General features: G+C 38.4%; 1 protein-coding gene across 1 annotated transcript in view; it reads left to right on the top strand.

Annotated features, from left to right (window-relative positions):
- The window catches only part of LOC101627384 (chromosome unknown open reading frame, human C10orf76), a 167,012-nt gene that overhangs the window by 62,864 nt on the left and 81,251 nt on the right, over window positions 1-22,897 (top strand). Inside the window, exons 21-22 of the mRNA XM_004680499.2 lie at window positions 20,974-21,056; window positions 21,993-22,119. Coding sequence (XP_004680556.1) covers window positions 20,974-21,056; window positions 21,993-22,119 — 210 coding nt within the window. The remainder of the gene's footprint in view (window positions 1-20,973; window positions 21,057-21,992; window positions 22,120-22,897) is intronic.

Here is a 22,897-nt window from a genome sequence, read left to right on the forward strand (position 1 = left end):
TTAACTCTGTCACTCCCTGTGTGTCTGATGTCTCTTTCTAAATGTTCTTCTGAGCCCACCTGTCTTCCATGTTATATAGCTTCATCTGGCTGTTAGCATGCTCCCTCCTCTTTTTATGGAGCTATTGTTAAAGTATGAATGGTTTATGCCTATAGTTGGGATGAAGTCACACTTTGTAGTACTAAAGAGTTGGTGGTAATAGTTATTACTGCCTATTTTTTATTCTCATCTGGTTTTATATTTTCTTTCTTTACCATCCTATCCATCCTGTTTCTGTCCCCTGGGGTCTTTCTGGCTTTTTTCTCATTCTCCTCATCTGTCTTCTTCCTTTCTGTTCTCTTCCTTCGCCTCTTCCACATTGCCCTCTAAGTTTACTCTGGTCTGTCTCCTTGGGGCCAGGTACATCCCATCACTCTCCTATTTCCGCCTTATATATCCTGACCTTTAATGAATTGACCCCTTTATCATATACACTGTCCCTCCTGTCCTTTGTGCTGTTATTGTCATACATATTTTATATATTGAATACCTGAGAATACCTTCTTCCACCATTTTTTGTTTAAAGAGGCAATTATTTTGTAAAGAGATTTAAAATGTCTGTTGTATTTTTCTTTTCTGGCTCTTAGCATTTGCCCATTTGGGCTAGGAAATTGTGAGATAGGAAGTCATTCTTTAGCTTATGTTGATCAGTTGACTTTATATCTTTGAGTACCTCCCATCATATTTTTTTGTAATTATGTGCTATATTAGGGCTGACCTGAGATGGGTTGCAAAAAGGTGTTTCGTGCTTTCTGCTAATCATAGCAGTTGTATTACTGTTCTCTGCCAAGTGAGGTTAGTTCATTTTCTATATAGATTGGATGGGCCCTTCTGAAACTCTGGCTCCATGTGTTTGTACATGGAGTGTACAGTGAGATTCAAAGCAGCAGGTGTTAAGGAAAGCTGCAAAATACTACACTGTATCTGATGCATCAGAGCCCATAATGTATAATATTGCAGTCAGTGAATATGAATGTGGTGATGGTAGATCCACCTACTCCTTGGCTGGTACTACCTCTCATATGTTGGTATGCCTGCATTTTCACTCTTTCATTGCCTTCTAGAATTACAGATTTGAGGGAGGTGTGTGAAACTCATCAGGCAAATATGCCTATCTGTGTAGATAGATGCTTGTTCACACATGTCCTGTATCTTTTAACTGACTTATTTAGAAGTAAGTTTGGTAAGTTGAGTGCTGTTAAATTGGACACACAGAAAAGCCCCTGGTGTCTAGGAAGCAATTGATTAGGGTCTAGATGCCTTTTGTCTTTTGGAATGTGAATGTTTAGTATTACTGCACTTCATTGGTGAATTTCATTTCTATGCTTTTTGATTAGAGTAGTCTTTGTTATGGGGAAGGTAGCCAGAGGTTTCCTTCCAAATTTCCAAGCTTGGTCTTATGAATAGGGAACAGTCAATTGTTTGGTTAGGGGCTTAATTCTGCCTGATAGGTCTTTCCTACTGTTTGTTTTGTAGATACAAGCCCTGACCTACTCCTTGCTGCCTCTGTCTATTTATATGATGCTTGTCACCATGGTATCCGAGTACATGGGAAAATATATTTAAGCTAACTTCAGCTAGAATATGGAAAGAAAGACGTCCTGCCTCCTCATTGCCCTCTTTTTAGCAATCAGTGTTTTTATTTTTTGCCAAGTTCAGAAGTTCTTCTGTGACCTATAGTGCTATTCAGATCTCTTATTTTCAGTAAAAGATTAGGTCTTAAATTTTTCCTCTGATAGAGATAGAAAACTGGACTTTAGAATAAGATCCTAGTGAAATAATTTCTTACCCTTGAGAATATAGTGAAATATGTGGTGTTTGTGTCCAGAAAAACACATTTGCAAAGCTTCATAGAGCTTCTGAAACCCATCCATGATCTCTGTTAAGAATCCCTTAAATTGCCGTCCCTAGTGGCGCAGTGAGTTAAAGCACATCACTGAAAAGCTAAAGCTACTTCAACGTGAGTTCGATCCCACCCTGGAGGTGACCCACATGGTGCGGCAGACCTCTCCTGACCCACCTGCTGCTCCCTCAGTAGTGTACTTCTTAGATTTTCCTGTTCTACTCCCCACTCTGTCTCTGGTGAAGCCTCTTACCACCCCTGCACCTCTGGTCTGTACGCCGGTTCTGTATGCATAAATAAATAAATCTTTAAAAAAAAGAGTCCCTTAAATTTAGAGTCCATGACTTCACAAGTCTGTTTTCAGAGAACATTTTAGTACTCAGTTAAATATTTTTTCTTTATTTACTGATCATGCTGCACTGTTGCTTTATTATGTGTTTTCCTATGAGCCCTTGGGCTTCTATTTCAGGTAATCACATTGTTTTGCATGTGTCCATAAATTGATTTGTTTAAATACCTGTATTTCCTCTTTAAAAAAACTCTTAGAGACCAAGGCCTGTGTATGTTAATCATTGCTTTATTCCTAGCATTCTGCTTAGCCTTTTATAGGGACTGAGAAAACATTTGAATGAATATAGATAAAGGGATATATTGAATTTCCACTAATGATGAGTCAACATTCTCTAAAGCAGTGTTGTGTTTGGGCCTCAATACAACAGCAGTAATAATAGAATGTTTATTGTCATGTTTCTGTTGAGCTGACTGTACCATCTTTCTTTTTTTTTTTTTTTTTTGTACCATCTTTCTATTTGAGTTGTTGATGTGAAAGGGAGTGGTGGGTAATTTCTCTCTTCTTTTGTCTTTTCCTTCTTTGCTTACAGATACATGAATTCCTTTTAACCATACAAAAATAGAAACTTTCATGATTTCTGTGCCAGTAACCAAAGAATAAGCAGAATCTTTAAAGAGAAGCCTGTAGTTGTTAAAGAGGGAAATACTTGAACAGAACATCATGGGGTTCTGCTTATTTTACTTCCACTGCAGGCAGATGGGGAATTGGGGAGGCAGCCTGCATGTGAACAGTGTAGCTTGCCATAGTCTGAAAATATGGGCCAATTTAAAGGCAAATTTATACTGGTATTTAATATTTGTCACTTATCTTGGGTCACAGTCCTTTTTACCCTTTCACTTTGCCACATCCCTGGGTGATAAGTCACTATTTTAATCACCATTTGCTCCCTTTCCTGTGGAAGGGAGCAGAAGTATAGAAGGGTAAGTGACTTGCTAAGGATCATGGAACCAGATACTAAACAAAGTCATGGTTAGAACTGAGAGTCCTGACTTCTATGCTCAGATGCAGATCAGTAGACAACATTTGCTTTCCTGCAGAGAAAAAGGCCCCCAAAGCCCCTAAAACAATCTGTTCAGCTTCACTGTGCTAAATAGCATCCAAAGCATTCACAGTTTTGTGAAAAAGAGAGAAATTGTATGTAGCCTGACCTTTCAGATACCTAGTGGGGAAAATGGAAAATCTAGTGTCACAGTTTTCTGAATCCATCTGGCTCTTTCATCACTGGCAGAAGCCCATGACTTCTCGATTAGGTGTACCTTGAAGCTGGGGATTGAGAACTTTTTTTTTTTTTTTTTTTTAAAGATTTATTTATTTGTACATACAGAACTGGGGTACAGGCCAGAAGCTCAGGGGTGGCGAGAGGCCTCACCAGAGACAGAGTGGGGAACAGAACAGGCAGATCGACGAAGTACACTGCTGAGGGGAGCAGCGGGCGGGCCAGGAGAGGTCTGCCGCGCCATGTGGTCACCTCCGGGACAGGCGGGAATCGAACTCATGAGGAAGCGGCTTTAGATTCTCAGTGCTGTGCTTTAACCCGCTGCGCCACCAGGGAGGGCCGGATTGAGAACTTTTTGTTGGAGCGGCCTCCATGGTGGCACAGGGGTTAAGTCGCACGCAGCACTATGAAGCTATCCACAGCCACTGCAGCCTGAGTTCCATTACCTGCCAGGGAGGTGACTCACATGGCGCAGCAGACCTCTCCTGTACTGCCCACTGCTCCCCTCAGCAGTGTATTTCAGTACCTTCACTTATTCTATTCTCCACTCTATCTCTGGTCAATCCTCTTAGCTTCTGCACCTCTTGCCTGTACCCCAGAGGTGCAGGGGTGGTGAGAGGGGAGCAGAATAGGCAGATTGAGGAAGCACACTGCTGAGGGGAGCAGCAGGCAGGTCAGGAGAGGTCTGCCATGCTATGTGGATAACCTCAAGAGTGATCGAACTGTCACTGAAGTGGCTATGGCTGTGGCTGTGGCTAGCTTGCAGTGCTGCGTCCTAACCCGTTGCACCACCAGGGAGGGCCATAAATAACTAAATACCTAAATAAATAAATCTTAAAAAAAAAAGGAGAGAGAACCTTTCTTTGGAAACTTGTTATACTGTAGGTGTTGTCATACCAGACTAAAGTATTTCAAGAGGAAGATTGACCGGTGCTATAGTTTTTTCTGCAGTTTTTTTTATAGATAGACAATAATGTTGACAATTTTTCAGCCTCTTCTGGTTTTGAAAATAATCATTTGTACTTTTAATTCCTCATTTTAGTTTAGCTTCCTTTAAAACTTCTTACTTTGATAAAATTATAGACCTACAGGAAGTTACAAAACAGCTTAGATTGTACTCTTTCCTTAGCTTCCAATGGTGGTGACATTTTATATAACTCTATAATATTGCTTTTAGTTCTGAAGATGGTATGCAGGTGAGAAAGAACATAGCAGTAAATAACTAAAATAGATGGAAAGAATTTTGGCAGCTACTATGCTATTTTGTTTTTTAAATTGCTTTCTTTCCAAATTTTCTCTGATTAAATATTTGTATTTTAGGATTGATATACCTAATTAAGTTTCTTTTTAAGAAAAATAGAGGTTTCTTTCTTCTCTGGATTATCATTTCTTCTCAAAGTTAGAATCTTCTAGTATAGAGGCATTAAAAGATATTTTTCTGTTTTCATAATTTTGTTATGAATGATTCTATAGAGGAGTCAAGTGAAAAATAACCCAGGACTGGAAAAAAAAAATGCCAGGAAGTTCTACCTTCAAATCACTACATTGGGCTAAATCCAAAACTTACACTATGAGAGAATATTTCTCTCATCCTGTCACAGACTTGGCTTATTAACCTGTTTGAGGGAGAAAATGACTCCCATCTAAAATCTCCTTACAGGATGAGAAATTCCTCCTCTTTCTCTTCTTTGCACATGAAGTCACTTCTGCCCAGTGGATTGTCAACTCTTAGGCCCATCTGCATCTTAGCAACTAAATGACACAAAGGAAAAAATAACTGCTTTTGTTGGTCTTCAGTGTTAGTTCTAAAGGAACATATTGTTTGGTGACATATGGAATCATTTTGCCCTAAATCTTGAGTGAACAGGACAGGTCTGTTGTTGGTCTTTCTTATTCTGGCAGAAAACAGAGTTTTTGATTCAACATTGAATGGTCTGAAACATGATATCATTGACTATTAGATTTCTTAGCGGGTGATTTTGGCACTTATTTGGGCAATCTGGGAAAGAAATTAGCAGGTGGTATATGTAGAAATGTAGGGGAACCTGCATTTCCCACAGTCTAAGTTCCATATGGGAACTTTCTTATAAAAGCTAATTTTCATAATAAAGAAGTGGTGGGTGGTAACTGTGAGGATTGCAGTGTCCCCAAGAATCTGGGGAATCTGATATAGCTGAGAATCTAATTTTCCCTTTTAGTCGATTTACTTCAACAGCAAGTAAAATACTGAGGCAGAGCCTGATTTCCATTTAAAGAAATAATTTTTCTTTTTTCCGGTTCCTGTAGAGGGATGTAGAGTCTTTAGACAGTGCAGTCTGATGACTTTTTCTTGTGGTGAAATACACATAGTGTAAAATTTACCACCTTGCCCATTTTTTAATTGTATGATTCAGAGGTATTACATATATTCTCATTGTTATACAGCTATCTCTACTATCTGTCCCTCTAAATCATCTTGTAAAACAGAAATGCTATACTTATTAAACAACGACTTCCCACTGCCCTTCTCCCCATCCTCTGGCAACTACTATTCTACTTTGTCTTTCTAATTTTGACTAAGTACCTTATTTAAGTAGAATCATACATTGTTTTTCTTTTTGGTATCTCATTTATTATACTTTACACAATGTCTTTACATTTTATTATTATTTTACACAGTATACTTTAAAAAATAGTTTTTTTTTATTTATTACAAAAGTTTATTTTTACATCATTTTGCACATTTCTTTTTTTCCATTTCAATTGTAGTCCCCGCGGGTTTCCCATCACCAAATCACCCATGTGCCACCACCATAGTCCCATGCATTTCCCTCCCTTCCCCCCCCCCCCCCCCGTTTTTGATCCCATTCCCCACTCCACCCCTACAAAATGTCTCTGGTATATGGTTGTTCATTATTTTTGTTATTTTCTCGCCTGGTCCATTATATTCCTGCTATGAGTGAAACCATCTGGTATTTTTCTTTCTCTTTCTGGCTTATCTCACTAAGCATGATCTTTTCCAGCTCCATCCAAGTTGCTGCAAAAGACATGTGTTTCTGTTTTTTGGTTGCTGAGTAATATTCCATTGTATATATGTACCACATCTTTTTTATCCAGTCATCTACTTTTGGGCATTTGGGCTGCTTCCATGTTTTTCCAATTGTAAATAAAGCAGCAATAAACATGGTGGTGCAGGTATCTTTTTCAATCAGTGTTCTTGTGTCTTTGGGGTAGATACTTAGGAGTGGGATTGCTGGATCGTAGGGAAGCTCCATGTTCAGCAGTTTGAGGAACCTCAAAACAGTTTTCCATAGTGGTTGTACTAGTTTGCATTCCCACCAGCAGTGTAGGAGAGTTCCTTTTTCTCCACATCCTCGCCAACATAAAAATATTTTGTTTTTTTTTTTTAATTAATGCATACAAGAACTGGGATGTAGGCCAGAGATGGAGGGGTGAAAGGATTCACCAGAAACAGAATGGGAAGCAGAACAGCCAGATCTACTGAAATACACTGCTGAGGGTAGCAGAAAGCAAGCTAGGAGAGGTCTGCTGCACCATGTGGGTCAGTTCCCTGCTGAGGTATTGAACTCAGGCCACATTGGTAATAGTGTAATAGCTCTGAGACAACCCCTACACCACCAGGAAGGCCCCAATTTTCATTCATTTTGTAGCATATTGCTGAATTTCTTTTGTTAAGGCTAGATTACATTCCATGTGTGTATATAACACATTTATCCATCACTGAACACTTGGGTTGTTTCCACATTTTTTTACATTTAATTAATTAATATATTACATCATTCTGCCTTTTTGTACAGTGTATGCTTTCTCCTTTCTGGTGTATATTCTGTAAAATTCCTACAGCCAAATTACCATGCACGTGCACCATCACTAGAGTCCCTGTGTTCTTCCCTCTTCTGTTTTGATCCCTCTCCCTCCCCTGCAGTGTCTCTGATTAATAGTTGCACATTAGTTTTGTTTTTTAATATACTATCATTATTTTTTTCCCTAAGTCCCTTATTTGGTTCCCCTACATTCCTCCTGTAAGAGAACAATCTGATGATATTTTTCTTTTTCTTTCTGGCTGATTTCACTGAATGTAATGCCTTCCAACTCCATCAGATATTTGATTTTCCAATGTTTTCTCCCATTCTGTGGGTTGCCCTTTTACTCCCTGGATTAGTGTCTCTTGATATACAAAATTTCAAATTTTTATGAGGTCCAGTTTGTATATATTTTTTCTTTTATTACCTGTGCGTTTAGTGTTATATCTGAGACATCATTGCCAAATTCTGTATCATGAAGTTTTGTCCTATAGTTTCTTTTAAGAGCTTTATTAATTTAGGTCCTACATTTATGTCCTGGGTCATTTTGAGATAACTTTTGTTTATGGTGTTAGATAAGGTCCAGCATCATTCCTTTGTAAGTCAAAATTCAGTTTTCCCAGCACAAATGTTTAAAAATATTTTCCATTTTTGCATCCCAGAATAAATCCCATTTGATCATGATGTATAATTCTTTTAATATGCCACAGAATTGTGTTTGCTAGCTTTGTATTAAGTATTTTAACATCATTATTTATAAGCAATACTGGTCTTTAGTTTTTTCTATGTCTGCCCAACTTTTGTATTAAGGTTATAGGAGCCTCATAGAATGAGTTGTGAGGGCCACTCTGAGCGCAAGGGGTTAAGTTGCAGCACTGTGAAACTATCAACAGCCACTGCAGCATGAGTTTGATCCCCGACAAGGGAGCTGACCCACATGGTGCAACAGACCTCTCTGTCTTGCCTGCTGCTCCCCTCAGCAGTGGATTTCAGTGCATCTGTCTGTTCTGCTCCCCACTCTGAATCCTCTCACCCCCTACACCTTTGTCCTGTATTCCAGTTCTTACATGCATAATTAAATCTTTTTAAAAAAATGAGTTTTGAAGTATTCCCTCTTCTTTAATTTTTTAGAAAAGCTTGAGAGGCATTTGTAATTGTTTTTCAAATGTTTGGCATTATCTTTCTGTGAAGTTATCAGGTTGTTTTTTTCTTTGTTGGGAGTTTATTGATTACTGATTCAGTCTATTTACTAGTTTTGTATCTTCACAGGTTTTCTATTTCTTTATGATTTAGTATTGATAGATTATACGGTTCTAGTAATTTGCCCATCCCATCTGATTCATCCAAATTTTTGGTATATAATTGTTGATAGTACCTGCCTATACTCCTTTTATTTCTATAAAATTGGTATTGATGTCCCTATTTTTCATTTCTGATTTTAGTAATTTGAGATTTTTTTTTTCCCTTAGAGCATCTGTTAAAGGTTTGTCCATTTTATTATGTCAAGGAATCAACTTTTGGTTTCACTGTTTTTCTAGTCTCTGTTTCATTTCTCTCTGCTCAAGCCTTTGTTATTTCCTTCTGCTAGTTGTAGGCTTGTTTGTTCTTTTTATAATTCAAGTTGAAAAATTAGGGTGTTGATCTGAGATCACTTTTGTTTTTCACTGTATTTATAGCTATTAATTCCCTCCTTAGCATTGTTTTCACTGCATCCCTTAAGTTTTAGTATATTGTTTTTGTTTTTGTCTATCTGTACCTATTTTCTAATTTCGCTAATGATTTCCTGTTGTGATTAGAGAAGATACTTTACATGATTTCTAAAAATCTGTTGAGACTTAGTGGCTTAACATATATTCTGCACTGGAAAACGTACCATGTGCACTTGAGAAGAATGTGTATGCCGTTGTTTGGTGGAGCATACTGTATGTGTCTTCTAGATTTAATTGGTTTATTCTGTTGTTTAAGTCCTTTGTTTCTTTACTGATTTTCTGTTTGATTTTCTATCCTCATTGTGAGTGGACTACTGACATCTCCATCTCTTAAAGTAGAACTGTTTATTTCTTCCTTCAATTCTGTCTGTTTTTGCTTTATATGCTTTGATGGTCTGTCATTAGGTGTATAAATATTTATAATTTTTATATCTTCTTGCTTTATTGAACCTTTTATTTATTTTTTACTGAGGTAACACTCATTGTAGCATAAATTTCAGATTGAGCCATTTATTGATAATGTAATATTCTTTGTCTCTTGAACTTTTAAAAATTTAAAGTATTTTGTTTTATATATCCTCTCTTGTTCTCTTTAGGTTATTATTTTTTAAGAGATTTATTTATTTATGCATTCAAGAACTGGGATACAGGCCAGAAGTGTGGGAGGTGAGAGGATTCACCAGAGACAGTGGGTAGCAGAGAGACATACATACTGAAATACACTGTTAAGGGGAGCAGTGGGCAGGACGGGAGAGGTCTGCCACACCATGCAGGTCACCCCTCTGGCTGGGGATGGAACTTGTGCTGCAGTGTCTGTGATAGCTTCATAGTGCAGTGCTTTAACCCATTGTGCCACCAGGGAGGGCTCTCTAGGTTATTATTTACAGGGAATGTCCTTTTCTATTCTTTTACCTTTTTTTTTTTTTTTAAGATTTATTTATTTATGCATACAAGAGCTGGGGTATAGGCCAAAGGTGCAGGGGGTGAGAGAGTTCACCAGAGATAGAGTGGGGGAACAGAATATGCAGATTGACTGAAATACACTTTGGGGAACATTGGGTGAGACATGAGAGGTCTGCCATGTGGGTCAGCTCCCTTGCCAGGGACCCAACTTGTGCTACAGTGGCTGCAGATAGCTTCATAATGCTGTGCTTTAACCCTTGTGCCACCAGGGAGGCCCCTTATTCTTTTACTTTTAATCTTTTGTGTCTTTGACTCTCAGGTGACTATCTTGTAGATAGCATGTAGTTGAATCAGGAATTTATTTCTGCTTTGACAGTCTATGTTTTTTGCTTGGTGTGTTTAATCTACTTATGTTAAAAGTATTTATTAAGGAAGAGAGCATATATCCCCTCTTATTTTTTTCCTATGTACCTGATAAGTTAGCTTTTGTCCCTCATTTCCTGCCTTTTTGTCTATTGTATCATTGATTTTTTTTGTAGTGAAATGCATACATTTTTCTCTTACTTCCTTTTGTGTTCATTCTAGTTATTTTTTATGGTTACCATGGCAATTACATTTAACATCCTGAAGTTATAACTTTAGTTTGAATTTATAGCAGCTTAACTTCAATAACATACAAAAACACTTCTGTACAGATTGAGTCCCATACCTTTCTTTTATTGATTTCACAAAATTGTATCTTTACACATTGTAAGACCCCAAGTGTAAATTTACATTTCTTTTAAACAGAGCAGTTTCCTAAATTATGTAGAAAACAAGACTTAGAGTTATAACCCAAGTTACAATAATATCCAAGTTTCTTTTTAAAGATTTATTAATTTTTTTTCATACAAGGACTGGGGTATAGGCTAGAGGTGCATGGGGTGCAAGGATTCACCAGAGACAGAGTGGGGAGCAGAACAGGCAGATTCACTGAATTATACTGCTGAAGTGAGCAGTGGGCAAGACAGGAGAAGTCCACCTTGCCATGTGGGTCACCTCCCTGACTGGGAATCAAATCATGCTGCAGTGGCTTCAGACAGCTTCATAGTGTCTTAATCTTAACCCCTTGTGCCATGAGGGAGGGCCATAAAATGCAAGTTTTTATGTGAATTATTATCTTTATTTTCTTTAAATACATTCATCTCTTAAAAGATACAGTAAAACATGTTATAATGAAACTAGCTTTTATAATTTTTCCATGTTTTTACTTTTATTGAAATCTTTATTTTCTGTATGGCTTTTAGTTACTGTCTAGTGTCTTTTCATTTCCCTTGTAGGATACCTTTGGGCAGGTCTAGTGGTGATGAACTCCTTCAACTCCTGTTTATGTGGAATATCTTGATTTCTCTCTTAATTTTCAAGGACACTTTTTCCAGATAGAGACTTCTTGGTTGAAGGTTTTATATTTTGTTGCTTTAAATACATATAGACCTATTGTCTTCTGGCATCTAAAATTTCCATTAAGAAATGTGATGGGCCCTCCCTGGTGGCACAAAGGGTTAAAGCGCAAAACTGCAATAGCTGTTTTGCTTTGGTGCCAGTTAGATCCCCAACCCAACCCAGCCCTGGAGATGATCCACATGGTGCAGCAGACCTCTCCTGTATCTCCCACTGCTCCCCTCAGCAGTGTACTTCATTGATCTGACTGTTCTGCTCCCCACTTTGTCTCTGGTGAATCCTCTCACTGCCCCTGAATCTCTAGCCTGTATCCCAGTTCTGTATGCATGTATGCATGCATAAATAAATCTTTAAAAAAAAAAGTGATTTTTTTTTTTTTTTTTGTGAGAATCCCTTACATGTAATGATTCATGTTTCTCTTATTGCTTTGGAGATTCTCTCTGTATTTGACTTTTAAAAGTTACAATATATTTTAGTATTAGATTCTTTAAGTTTTTCTTGAAGCTTTTCAAAATATCTTGGATGTCTATTCCTGCCTTCCGTAAAATTTTGGAAGTTTTCAGCTATTATTTCTCCAAATACTCTTTTTACTCTTTTTCTTATTTTCAACAGATCCCACAACATATGTGTTAGTCCATTTGATGGTGTCCCATAGGTCTTTTAGGTTCTGCTTACTTTTCTTCAATCTGTTTCTTTTTGGTTTTCAGCCTTAGTAATTGTCCTATTTTCAATTGAAGTTCATGGATTTCTTCTTCTTTGTTCGTATCTACCTATGAGTGTCCCTTGTGAATTTTCAGTGTCAGTTTTTATACTTCTTAGCACCAGAATATCTTTTTCCTCTTTTTAGGGTTTCTAGCTGTTAATAGTTCCATTTTGTTGTTCATTGTTCTCTTGTCTTTTTTAATATCTTTGGTTCTTTGAGCATTTTTTAGGTTGTTCCTTTAGAGTCTTTTCAAAATATATCTGGCATTAAGTCTTTTTTCATGGACAGTTTTTATTGATTTACTATTTTTTTCTTCTAAATGGACCATATGTTCGTGTTTCTTTGTATGCCTTATGATTTTTTTTTTTTTGTTAAATATTGGACATTTGAATCAACTAATGTGGTGATTCTGGAAATAAGATTCTTTCCCTTCCTCAGGGTTTGCTTTTTATTATTATTTTTTGTTTAGTTTTTGTGCACTTGTTATTTTTATTATTATAAACTGTCTTTGTGCTGAAAATAAACCTGAGATGTAAACAGTTCTTTATTGGTGTCTTCTGAGCCTTCTTTGGCATACCAAGTCATTTTCCCTGTATTTATAGTTGTTTTTGAGTGTCCTGCTACTTAATGCCTGGCTTCTTAAAGAGAAAAATCAGAAAAATGAAGGTCAGGATGTAGATGGGGAGGAAAGTGTGCAGGTCCTTTTCATATCCCAGAAGTTACTTTTTTGGAGGGGGAGGGATTTGCAACAATTAGGGGAGGTGCAGCAACAATGGCTGCCCACCTCCTTGTCTGCACCACTATGATCAAAAACAGCAATAATTGATGAGAGCACCATTCCTCAGTAGCTTCCACCAGCACTATGGGCTTGTGGAATATGTAATCGCTCATTGCAGAATAAATTCACAGTGCTTGCTACTGGCTGGTGTGGCAGGAGAGACAGGTGAACTGCCACAGGCTAAGCTGTAAATTTATCTAAAATTAACCACAGTTTACTCCTTCAATTCTTCCCCTGGAAGTTGCAAACCTTCAACATAGTCCATAAGTTGCATATAGTTGTATTAAGCAGATTTTGCCATTGCAGTTGTTGTTGTCTAGGTGGCAAGAAAGATTCCTGGTGCTTTCTCTGCCACCATCTTCTCCCAGCCCCCAAAAGAGATATGGTATCTTTTGTGCTTTGTTGTTCTAGAGAGGGTCATAAGCACATAACCAAAGTCAATTCTTTTTTTGTTTGTTTGATTCATTAGCCTCTGTGTCAGTAAGGTGCTTGGGTTGCAGCCAGATAGATGTCTGTATTCTGAGAAGCCAACTAGTGTATTTTTAAGTTATTCCATTTGTAGGTATTGGCATTTGAGTTCTTCCTGTGCCACCTTATAGACTGACAATTAGCCTGCTGGTTGCTGGCAGTCTCACCTGATTATGGTGAGATGCTAGAACTGACTAGAGTTTATAATGCCCTGGGGTTTTGGAGGCATTAGCTAGGCAATAGTACCAGTGCTATTTCTAGCCCATGCTTTTGAGTTTGTCTCCCTTTTTCCTAAGCAAGTGAGATGCTTCTATCAGTAACTGTGAAATTATCCATTTTCCCTAATGAGCAGTTTTTGATTGTATCTGTGGCGACTTATTCTAGCTCCATGCCAGGTCACAAAATGGGGTCTGAAAGAGTCTTGTCTTTGCTTTCTATTTCTTTCTCTTCATGGCATGTAAAAGCAGTTCAAATAGATAGCTCTCCCTGACCTGATTCTTTGGAGACATTTATTTGTGCTCTGGAGGCTCCCTGTCTCCTTCCTGTTTTTAATCTTATTTAAATGTCATTCACTTGATTTTGTAATTAAGCCTCCCCTCTGCTTCTCTGAGGCAGGCATCTGAGCTGTCTGAGCTACCACTTAATTGTGTCTTCCCCATGGTTGGCTTGTTCCTGTCTGCACCTGGTTACCTCAATGTGGGGAACAGGTTTTAAGTTGGAGAAGTTCCCATATCCATTATTCTACTTTCTTACATAGTTTGCTGCTACCTCCCCCCCACCCCCTCGCCCCTTGAATTCAAAGCAGAATAGGAAAAAATCTGGGAAAGTCTTATTGCAATAGGGTAAATTAATGCTTGAAATAGCTCTGCAAACAATATTTTTTGTACAGCTGGGGAGGTGGAGATGGTATATAAGGTGGCAAGGTTCTCAGGTGGGTGACACTGAACTCTTCTCACTTGAAAGATCAATTTTTTTCTGCCTCTGTGCATTTCTTTTCCTCCATCTAAGAGGAAGCACCTTAGTATCACTACAGGGTACTTTGAAGTAAATGTCAGCTAGTCAGTTAGAAAATTGGGATGGAATGTTTGTGGGGTTCATGTCAGTGTCAGTGGAAAGAAAAGCATTCATCTTTTGTTTTAAGTGTGGTAAAATACACATAATATAAATTTTACCTTTTTGCCATTTTTAAAAAGATTTATTTATTTATGCATATAGAACTAGGGTACAGGCCAAGAGGTGCAGGGGCGGTGAGAGGTTTTATCAGAGACAGAGTGGGGAGCAGAACAGGCAGATTGGCAGGGGCGGTGAGAGGTTTTATCAGAGACAGAGTGGGGAGCAGAACAGGCAGATTGATGAAGTGGATTGCTGAGGGGAGCAGCAGGCGAGACAGGAGAGGAATGCTGCGCCATGTGGGTCACCTCTGGGGGCTGCTGGTGATTGAACTCTCACTGAAGTGGCTGCGGCTATGGCTAGCTTGCAGTGCTGTGCCCTAACCGTTGCGCCACCAAGGAGGGCCCCTTTTTGCCATTTTTTAGCATATAATGGAATAAGTACAGTCACATTGTTGTGTAACTATCACTAGCATCCACTTCCAGAATAGTTTTCATCTTTCCAATTTGAAACTAAGTATTCAGATTGCATTTTCCCTCCCCTTACCTCCTAGCAATCACCATTCTTTCTGTCCCCAAGAATTTAACCCCTTTAACCACTATACGTCATATAATTCAATCATATGGTATTCATCCTTTTTAAAAAAGATTTATTTATGCATATAAGAACTGGGGTACAGGCCAGAGAAGTGGGGGATAAGAGGATTCACCTGAGATAGAGTGGGGAGCAGAACAGGCAGATATATGAAACATACTGCTGAGGGGAGCAGCAGGTGGGTCAGGAGAGGTCTGCCACGCCATGCAGGTTACCTCCCTGGCCGGGGATCAAACTCAAGCTTCAGAGAGTTTCATAATGCTACGCTTCAACCGGTTGCACCACTGGGGAGTTCTCATCCTTTTTTAATTTTTTTAAAGATTTATTTTTGCATACAAGAACTGGGGTACAGGCCAGAGATGTGGGGGGGTGAGAGGATTCATGAGAGACAGAGTAGGGAGCAGAAGAGTTGGTTGAAAAACACTGCTGAGGGGAGCAGAGGGCAAAACAGGAGAGGTCTGCTGTTTTGTGTCGGTCGCTTCCTTGACTGGGGATCAAACTCGTGTTACAGTATCTGCAGATAGCTTCATAGTGCTGTGCTTTAGTCCCTTGGACCAAGGAGGCCCTATTTGTCCTTTATTTTTTTTTTTTTTGGTTTTGTTTTTATTTGTCTTTTTTTGACTGTCTCCTTTCAGTTAGTATAAAGGTTTTAAGGTTCATCCATGTTGTAGCGTGTATCAGAATTTCCTTCCTTTTTTGAACTGAATTCAGTTTTATGTGTAACCATATTTTGTTTATTCATTTGTTGATGGACATTTGTATTGCTTTCTTCTATTACGGCATTGCTGCTTTTGGCTATTGTGAGTAATGTTGCTATGAAACCTTGCTTTCACTCTCTTGCTTTTTTGAGAGCATTAAAGCGTTCCCGGTGAGTGATGTGAAATTCCAAGATGAGTACAAATGAGGTGGACTTGAATTTTAAGAATTTTTTGCTTGGTCAATTTGACTTTAAGGGACTGATAAATGGAGTTCTGACATTAAGTTATGGTTTTGGGAGCAAGTATAGATCCTACATAGCTTAATGTTTTTTAAATTGAAATTTTTAGGAGAAATCAGTGTACAGTTTCACAGGCCTCAGCTTTGACTCAGTGACTGCTTATTATATTGCTCATAAGGCACTTTAGCTCCAACTAACTGTGTGGCTTTTGGTGACTTATTTGATCTTTCTGAATTTGAATTTTGTTAATTGTAAATATCTAATAGAGAATATCTATTTCACTGATAGGAGAGAGAACTCAGCGAGAGTAATAATACTTTAAGTGTTTTGCATAATGCTGGGTACCTAATGTTACCTCCCTTGCCTTTTAACCATTATGTTTTTTTTTTTCCTTTGAAAAGAGATGAATGCAGTTTGGGGGAGGTGAATTCTATGGCTAAGTCTCTCTTTTTAAGATTTCAGGAAGAAAGCTGTAGAAAAGAGGATGATCTGAGATATTCTGAGGTTCTGGCACAGTTATTAATTGTGGTTGTCACTCAATAGGAAGTTATGTTAGAAACCTATGATATGTCTTTCTGGTGTTGGTATTTTGGGGCTAGCTTGCTCCCAGGGCTGTGGAGGATGGGAGCCAGTGAGAATTATCTGTTAGGACCAGAACAGCCTAAACCATCATCCATGACTTTGTCTGAAAAGATACTCCGCAGGAAGTTGGGCCATTCTGTTTTGTGACTGTGAGGATAGTTGCTCACCCACTTTGCAAAACTGTTGACAGTCTTGAGTTTCTATAACAAAGACCCTTTGGAAATCCTTTTGACCAATGCTTAGTCTTTGGTCAGAAAGAACTTTTATTGGTTCCTATCCTTCTCTTCTTTTAAAGCTGTTATTTAAACATTAGAAACATGATAAAGTGTTATATTGAAACAACAGAAAAAAGCAACAGGAAATGTACACCCTGTCCCTCTTATCTGTACAATGACTGCAATATGTACTAGATACCAAACTCTTATAGACATATGACTAATTAACAATACTATGTTTATACAACCAGCATTTATCTTTTAGTTAACACTTCCCTCTGTGTACTGCTACTTTTGTGACTGTCCTTGAAACAGTTTCACTGGTCATGTGCCCAGATGGCACCAAGTGGACAAGTGGTTCAAGGGCAATTTGCTAAAAATGCGTATGTGTGGAGGGGGTGAAACAAGAGCCAGCCAGCATGAGCTCTCTGCTACTTGTGTGTTGGCACTGAGATCCTAAGTAACTGTCCTCTGTTGTCCTTGAAGCTGCCCCTGACAGGAGGCTGGTCTCTTCATTGGCTTGCTGTCTAAACTCTGTGCATACCACTATACTATAATAGCTTATGAACAAGACTGTTTATTGTTTCTTTGTTTTGGTCCTGATTTTTGCATAAAGAAAGGGGATCATGTCTCTTTTTCAGACCCAGATCCAACCATGTCCATGTTCACTATGTAATTTTACATGAGGAAAATAGGAACAGCCATGTTAAATTTTTTTTTCTGTTTTTTAAGATCATGTTGTATCGAATTAACACTGGTTTAAAACATTGTACATGATTTTGGGATGTAGGCTCATAACCTCAGATACATGTTACCACAGCAGAGAGATAGTTTTAGTTTGAATAGCTGAATAGTTTTTTTAAAAAATAGTGATTTTTTTTTTGAGATAGTAGAGAGCATGCAGAAGCGGAGTAGGTGAAAGTGTTATGTGTGATGTGAGAGGTAAAGAGGAGATGAGAGCAGGTAGGGACCTGCTGAGGCAGTTTGTATTGAGAGAAGCGATTGGGACTCTTTATATTGAGAGTGAGTAGGAGAAAGGCAGTAATAAGGAAATAACTATCTGTTATATGTTATAGTAAGTAGTGAGGACTGAAAGAAAAACGGTCCTAAACACATGAAAATAACATGAGCTGCCAGGAGGTAGTGAAAGTTATAACTCAGAGAAGAGAGAAGTGTTGGTAACAACAGTCACAAGTCTCAGCACACCATTTATTTGTCAGCTTCCCTCCCTTTAACTCCATCTGTCACCTTTGTTTAATCTATCTGAATGGCATAGTAGCAAGAACACTAAACAAGAGATCAAGTCCCAGGTTAGTCACTAGCAGGGGGTAGTTCTCTTATCCAAAAATGAGGGAATTCCAAAAATCTATCACCAGCAAAGTCAAAGCCTCACAGGTTTAGAACTCCTATCACGTCAGGTTGGAATATAGAAGAGACTATGTTTGCAGTGGTGTGTAAGACACTGAACAGCTGATAGAGTGAGTGCAGCATCAGGGAAGAGAAGAGAAAAGCATTAGCTGTGGGATACTTGGGGCATTACATCTTGAAGGGGGTCATGGTGCCTGATTGCCAGAAGCTTGTGGGAGCTAATTTTAAGGTTGCTTTGTTCGTTTTAGCTGCCTGTTAATTCCCAGGTAAAAAAAAAAAATTCTGACTTCTTTGGGATGGGGCTGTGTCTGACCTGAATCAGGAGCAGAATGCAGGTCCCTCTGTACTGAGTCACAGAGCATTGTAGCGCTGGGCTCTTTTCAGTGCCATTTGCGCTGTCAATGTTGGTTGCAGTTGGGACACAGGTCACCTCTTGCCCTCTTTGCTCTCTTCCTCCCCTCATATTTATCACTTTGTCATCCTTGACTCTGAATCCCAGAGATCAAGACTAGCTGTAGTCTAGCAGAGAAGCAATAAATCATTGCTTCCACTTTCTTTTCACCAGGCTTCCTGTCCCTTAATTACCACATGTCCAATGCTGAAGCTGCATCTTTGTGCTGTGGGTGCTGGGGACAAAAGCCCTAGTTGATCCGATGTCTGCAAAAGCTACTTTGTCTCTTTCCAGTCATTATGTTTGCAGAGTGCCACTTGTGTTACCCATCCTCTTCTCTTGTCCCCTGTGAGTTTATAGAGTCTGATTGTCAGGTAATTTATCCACTACCAGGCTTGTTTAAGCTCTGGGGTTAGGGGCTGAAGTGGGCAGCCTTTAAATAACTCAGCAAGATGATCTTCCTTAAGGAGCATGGTTTGACTGGGGTTAATTATTTTTATATGGATTTTAGCTAGTTCTTTTCTTTCTCTGTGCCCCTGGTAGGCAATAAATTGGTTGTGTGATCTTGAATAGGCTCCCATGAAGACACTTTAATTGATTAATTAGCTAATTAATTAATTTAGTTTTGTCTATTATGTCCTCTATTGGACATATATGAAAGCTTTCCACTTTGAAACCTCAGAGAACTTAAGTTGTTGGGGCAGGGATGCAGAGTTAGTAAATGAGGATGCCTGTATTCTTCATCCCTAGCAAGATTTTTCTTTTGCTATTAGTGGGGAATATTCAGGCTTTAGGAACAGATTGTAGACAGGGTCTTACACTTTTTCTTTCCTACTGTTTCTTTACTATACCTGCGTTTCAGAGGGTTGAGAGGGAGGGGTGTTTTGTGGTAGGTAGCAAGTGTCTGGAGAGTGTCACTCATCATTCCCTGCTGTTTCAAATCAAAGCTCACATCTCTCCTGAACTTAACACAAAGCTCAGCCAGCATGGGAGAATGGACTTCTCTGCTGGCAAGAAGCAGATTTGATGTTTAAAAAGGAGAGGTCAAGTCTTTTATGTATGTGAAAGTGGAAGAAGAAAGAAGGACCACTGATTATAGATTCCCCTTGAGTGGGGCAGCTAGATATAGGAGCAGCAGTTAAAAATATGCACAGAAACAGGATTCATTTAGTGATTCTGGATAACAGAGTTAAAAATCAACTGATGATTTTTTTTTAATACTTCACATTTACTTGTAAAAATGTCTTTAAAGTTGCATTGTAAACCTGGCACTTGCATGGCTAAACTAGGATGCTTTAGTGAGGATTGCCAGACAGAAAGGGGATCTTTTTGGTAAATGTTTTCCTGGTTCAGAGAAGATAGATCAAGCTGCATTTTTATTTGAATAGTAAAGGCAGTAAGGGCCTATTTTTTCCCCTCTTTATGAGCTCTTTCCCAGTCTAGCACTGAAACAACTGTAGATTCTGCTGTAACAGCTTCCACATCTTATGACCAGTTAAATTGAACTATATCCCTCTTAACAATGATTGAAACAAATAAATACTTAAAGCTTGTTGACACGCAGTGCTTGTAGCTTAGGGTGAGATGGGTCCTCATTTTTACTTGTAAATTAAGCAAATATGGGGAAATCATGTGGGAGTAAACTTAGAATATTAAGATTTCCATTTTATGAATTTCTGTCTTTTTTGCTCTTTTTTTTCCTTTACTTTGTTGGTTTATAGCAGTGCACATGATTCAGAGGTTTAGGTTTACAGCTTTTTGTATGTGTATTACCACATCACACCTACCATTGGGAACCTCTGTCCCTCTACCAGGGTCCATTGGGCCCCTTTCCCTAACCTTCTGGTAGCTTTGATTCTACAGAGTATAAACCTTTCCAACACCATGCCTGTTGTCGCAAATGGAAAGATTTCATCTTTTTTTTTTTTTTCTTTTATAACTGAGTGTAGTATTCTGTTGTGTATATATGGCACATATTCTTTATCCACTTGTCTGCCTTAGGGTATTTAAGTTGTCTCCATAACTTCACTATTCTAAATTGCTCTTAGTTGCTATTTAAGAAATAGCAAAAAGAAGTAGATTTAAAAAAAATTGTTCCTGGGCCCTCCCTGATGGCACAGTGGGTTAAAGCACAGCACTAAGAAGCGAAAGCAACTTCTGCATGAGTTCGATCCCTGCCCACCCTGGAGGTGACCCACATGGCGCGGCAGACCTCTCCTGACCCTCCCGCTGCTCCCCTCAGCAGTATACTTCGTCGATCTGCCTGTTCTGCTCCCTACTCTGTCTCGGGTGAAGCCTCTCACCGCCCCTGCACCTCTGGCCTGTACCCCAGTTCTGTATGCACAAATAAATAAATCTTTTTAAGAAGAAAATCATTCCTTGGGTAGGTAAGCAAACGTACTTGGGTTGGTCACTGCTTCCTCTTTCTACCCTTATTTGGGTTTTTGTGGAGCTAGTCTGCTTTCACTGAACTTTATTGATTACCCTTTAAATAGCTTATTGTCTTTTTCTTTTTTTTTAAGCCTTGATAAATTTGCTGAAGTTCCTTATGTCAAATGAGACTGTACTTTTGGCCAAACACAACATTTTTACGTTAGCCCTTATGGTGAGTAACAACAAAATGTTTCTTTATCTGAAAACTTCTCTTAAGACAGAGCTATGTCAGTTTGAAATAGGACTTGGTGGTCTGGAAACTGAGTCATAGGGAGAATCAGAGCTTTACTTTGTTTTTGGGTTAGAGTCTTTTTGGGTCCTCCTTGTTTTTATCTATGTCTTAGCAAATCTGGGACTCTCTTTCTTGAGAGCATATTATCTGGCAGGACATGTATAGATCAGATCTCTGTGTATAAATAGTGAACCGTGGTCCCAGTTGAAAGACTGTATTGCATTACTACAGTCTCTTAATGTGGCTAAGTAGCAAAACCTCTAGAGGTATCCCAGTCAGATTAGTGGTTCCTTCACAACTGCACTTGGTTACTGGAGGAACATTGCCGTGCTTGCTCATCTGACTGGTTATTTGGGTTAGAAGAAAGGCATTATGCTCTTGACTGTCTTCTTCAAGAAGTATATGTTTATAAATACTTAATGTTTATGGGGGAAAAACCTAGTGTTTACTGATTTCCATGGTAGAACTAAAGCCATTATGACCAAGGTTAAGATAATTAGGGTAGTATCACTGAGTGTCGTGTTGGGAAGAGATGTGCAGTAACATACAGCTTTATGATTTTCCTACCACACAGGTTTGAAGTGTAAATTAATCTCAAACACCCGGATAATAATAAAATAAAATAATTAGAAAATGATAAGTTTTGAGTCCATTTTAATATCACTTATTGATTTAGTTGTAAGTTATGTTTTACTGATGACTTATTTATTAGTTGTAGGTTAAGTTTTACTAATGGTTAACAGCCTGCCCATTAAATTCCTGAAAATTTAACAGTTATCTCATGCAAGTCAGTGAGAAAGGCTACAGCATACCACTGAAAATACCCTTCTGGTTTTATAGCATGATGTCTATATAGGGCTTTTGTTTCTTTTTTAGATTGTGAACCTATTTAATATGTTTATCACATATGGTGATACATTCCTGCCCACTCCCAGCAGCTACGATGAACTCTACTATGAGATTATTCGCATGCATCAGAGCTTTGACAACCTCTACTCCATGGGTAAGCAGGTTTTTTCTATTTACTCTTTCCTCATCAGCTGTCTGATTTTTGGCATGTGGGAGAAAAAGACTATAGAAGAATCTCTAGGTACTTGGTGCCCTTCTTGGCAATGAAACATAGTACTGTTCTCTTTCAGGCAGAAGGAAGGTATATGTGGATGTATTTGCCTGTAAGAACTTGGAATTTACATCAGCAGAAAATTTAGTGGTAAGGGCTGGCAACCTTTAGCCCTAGTTGCCTGAGTAGGGAGGCTTGTGGATTTAGTGACTGCTGTTGAGAAGGGAGTGAAAGAGTGGGTGGGAATTGACAGTGGCAAATAGAAGAGCTTGGATCCCAGAGGAACATTGTGTGATTTGAGAAGGTACAAGATTTTAAGGAGATTTAATATACCTATGTATTTTTAGCATTATTTATGAGACAAAATGGGTATTAGATAAAATTCTTTTTGTGAAACTTTTTGGCTATTGAATCCTTGAAATTTAACTCTTCAGCTTTAGTGAGTTAACTTAGTTTCTAAAAGAGGTCAGATATCTCTGTAAATTTGTGTAAGTAGTAGTCACTCATATCTGGAGTTTGAAAGGTCAAGAAAGAGTCCTTTACACTGCACAGGAACAGAAAGAAACTCAGTAAAGTTAGCTATTATAAAACTTTAGCTTCATTAAGCCTTTTTGAGATACAGTTGATATATAATAACTATATGTATTTAATGTATACAGATTTTGATAAGTTTTGATGTGTGTGTATATATATGAAGCTATCACTATAATCAAGGTAATGA

Source organism: Condylura cristata, unplaced genomic scaffold (genome assembly GCF_000260355.1).
Source record: "Condylura cristata isolate star-nosed mole 26May11 unplaced genomic scaffold, ConCri1.0 scaffold00011, whole genome shotgun sequence".
NCBI classification, from domain to species: Eukaryota; Metazoa; Chordata; class Mammalia; order Eulipotyphla; family Talpidae; genus Condylura; species Condylura cristata.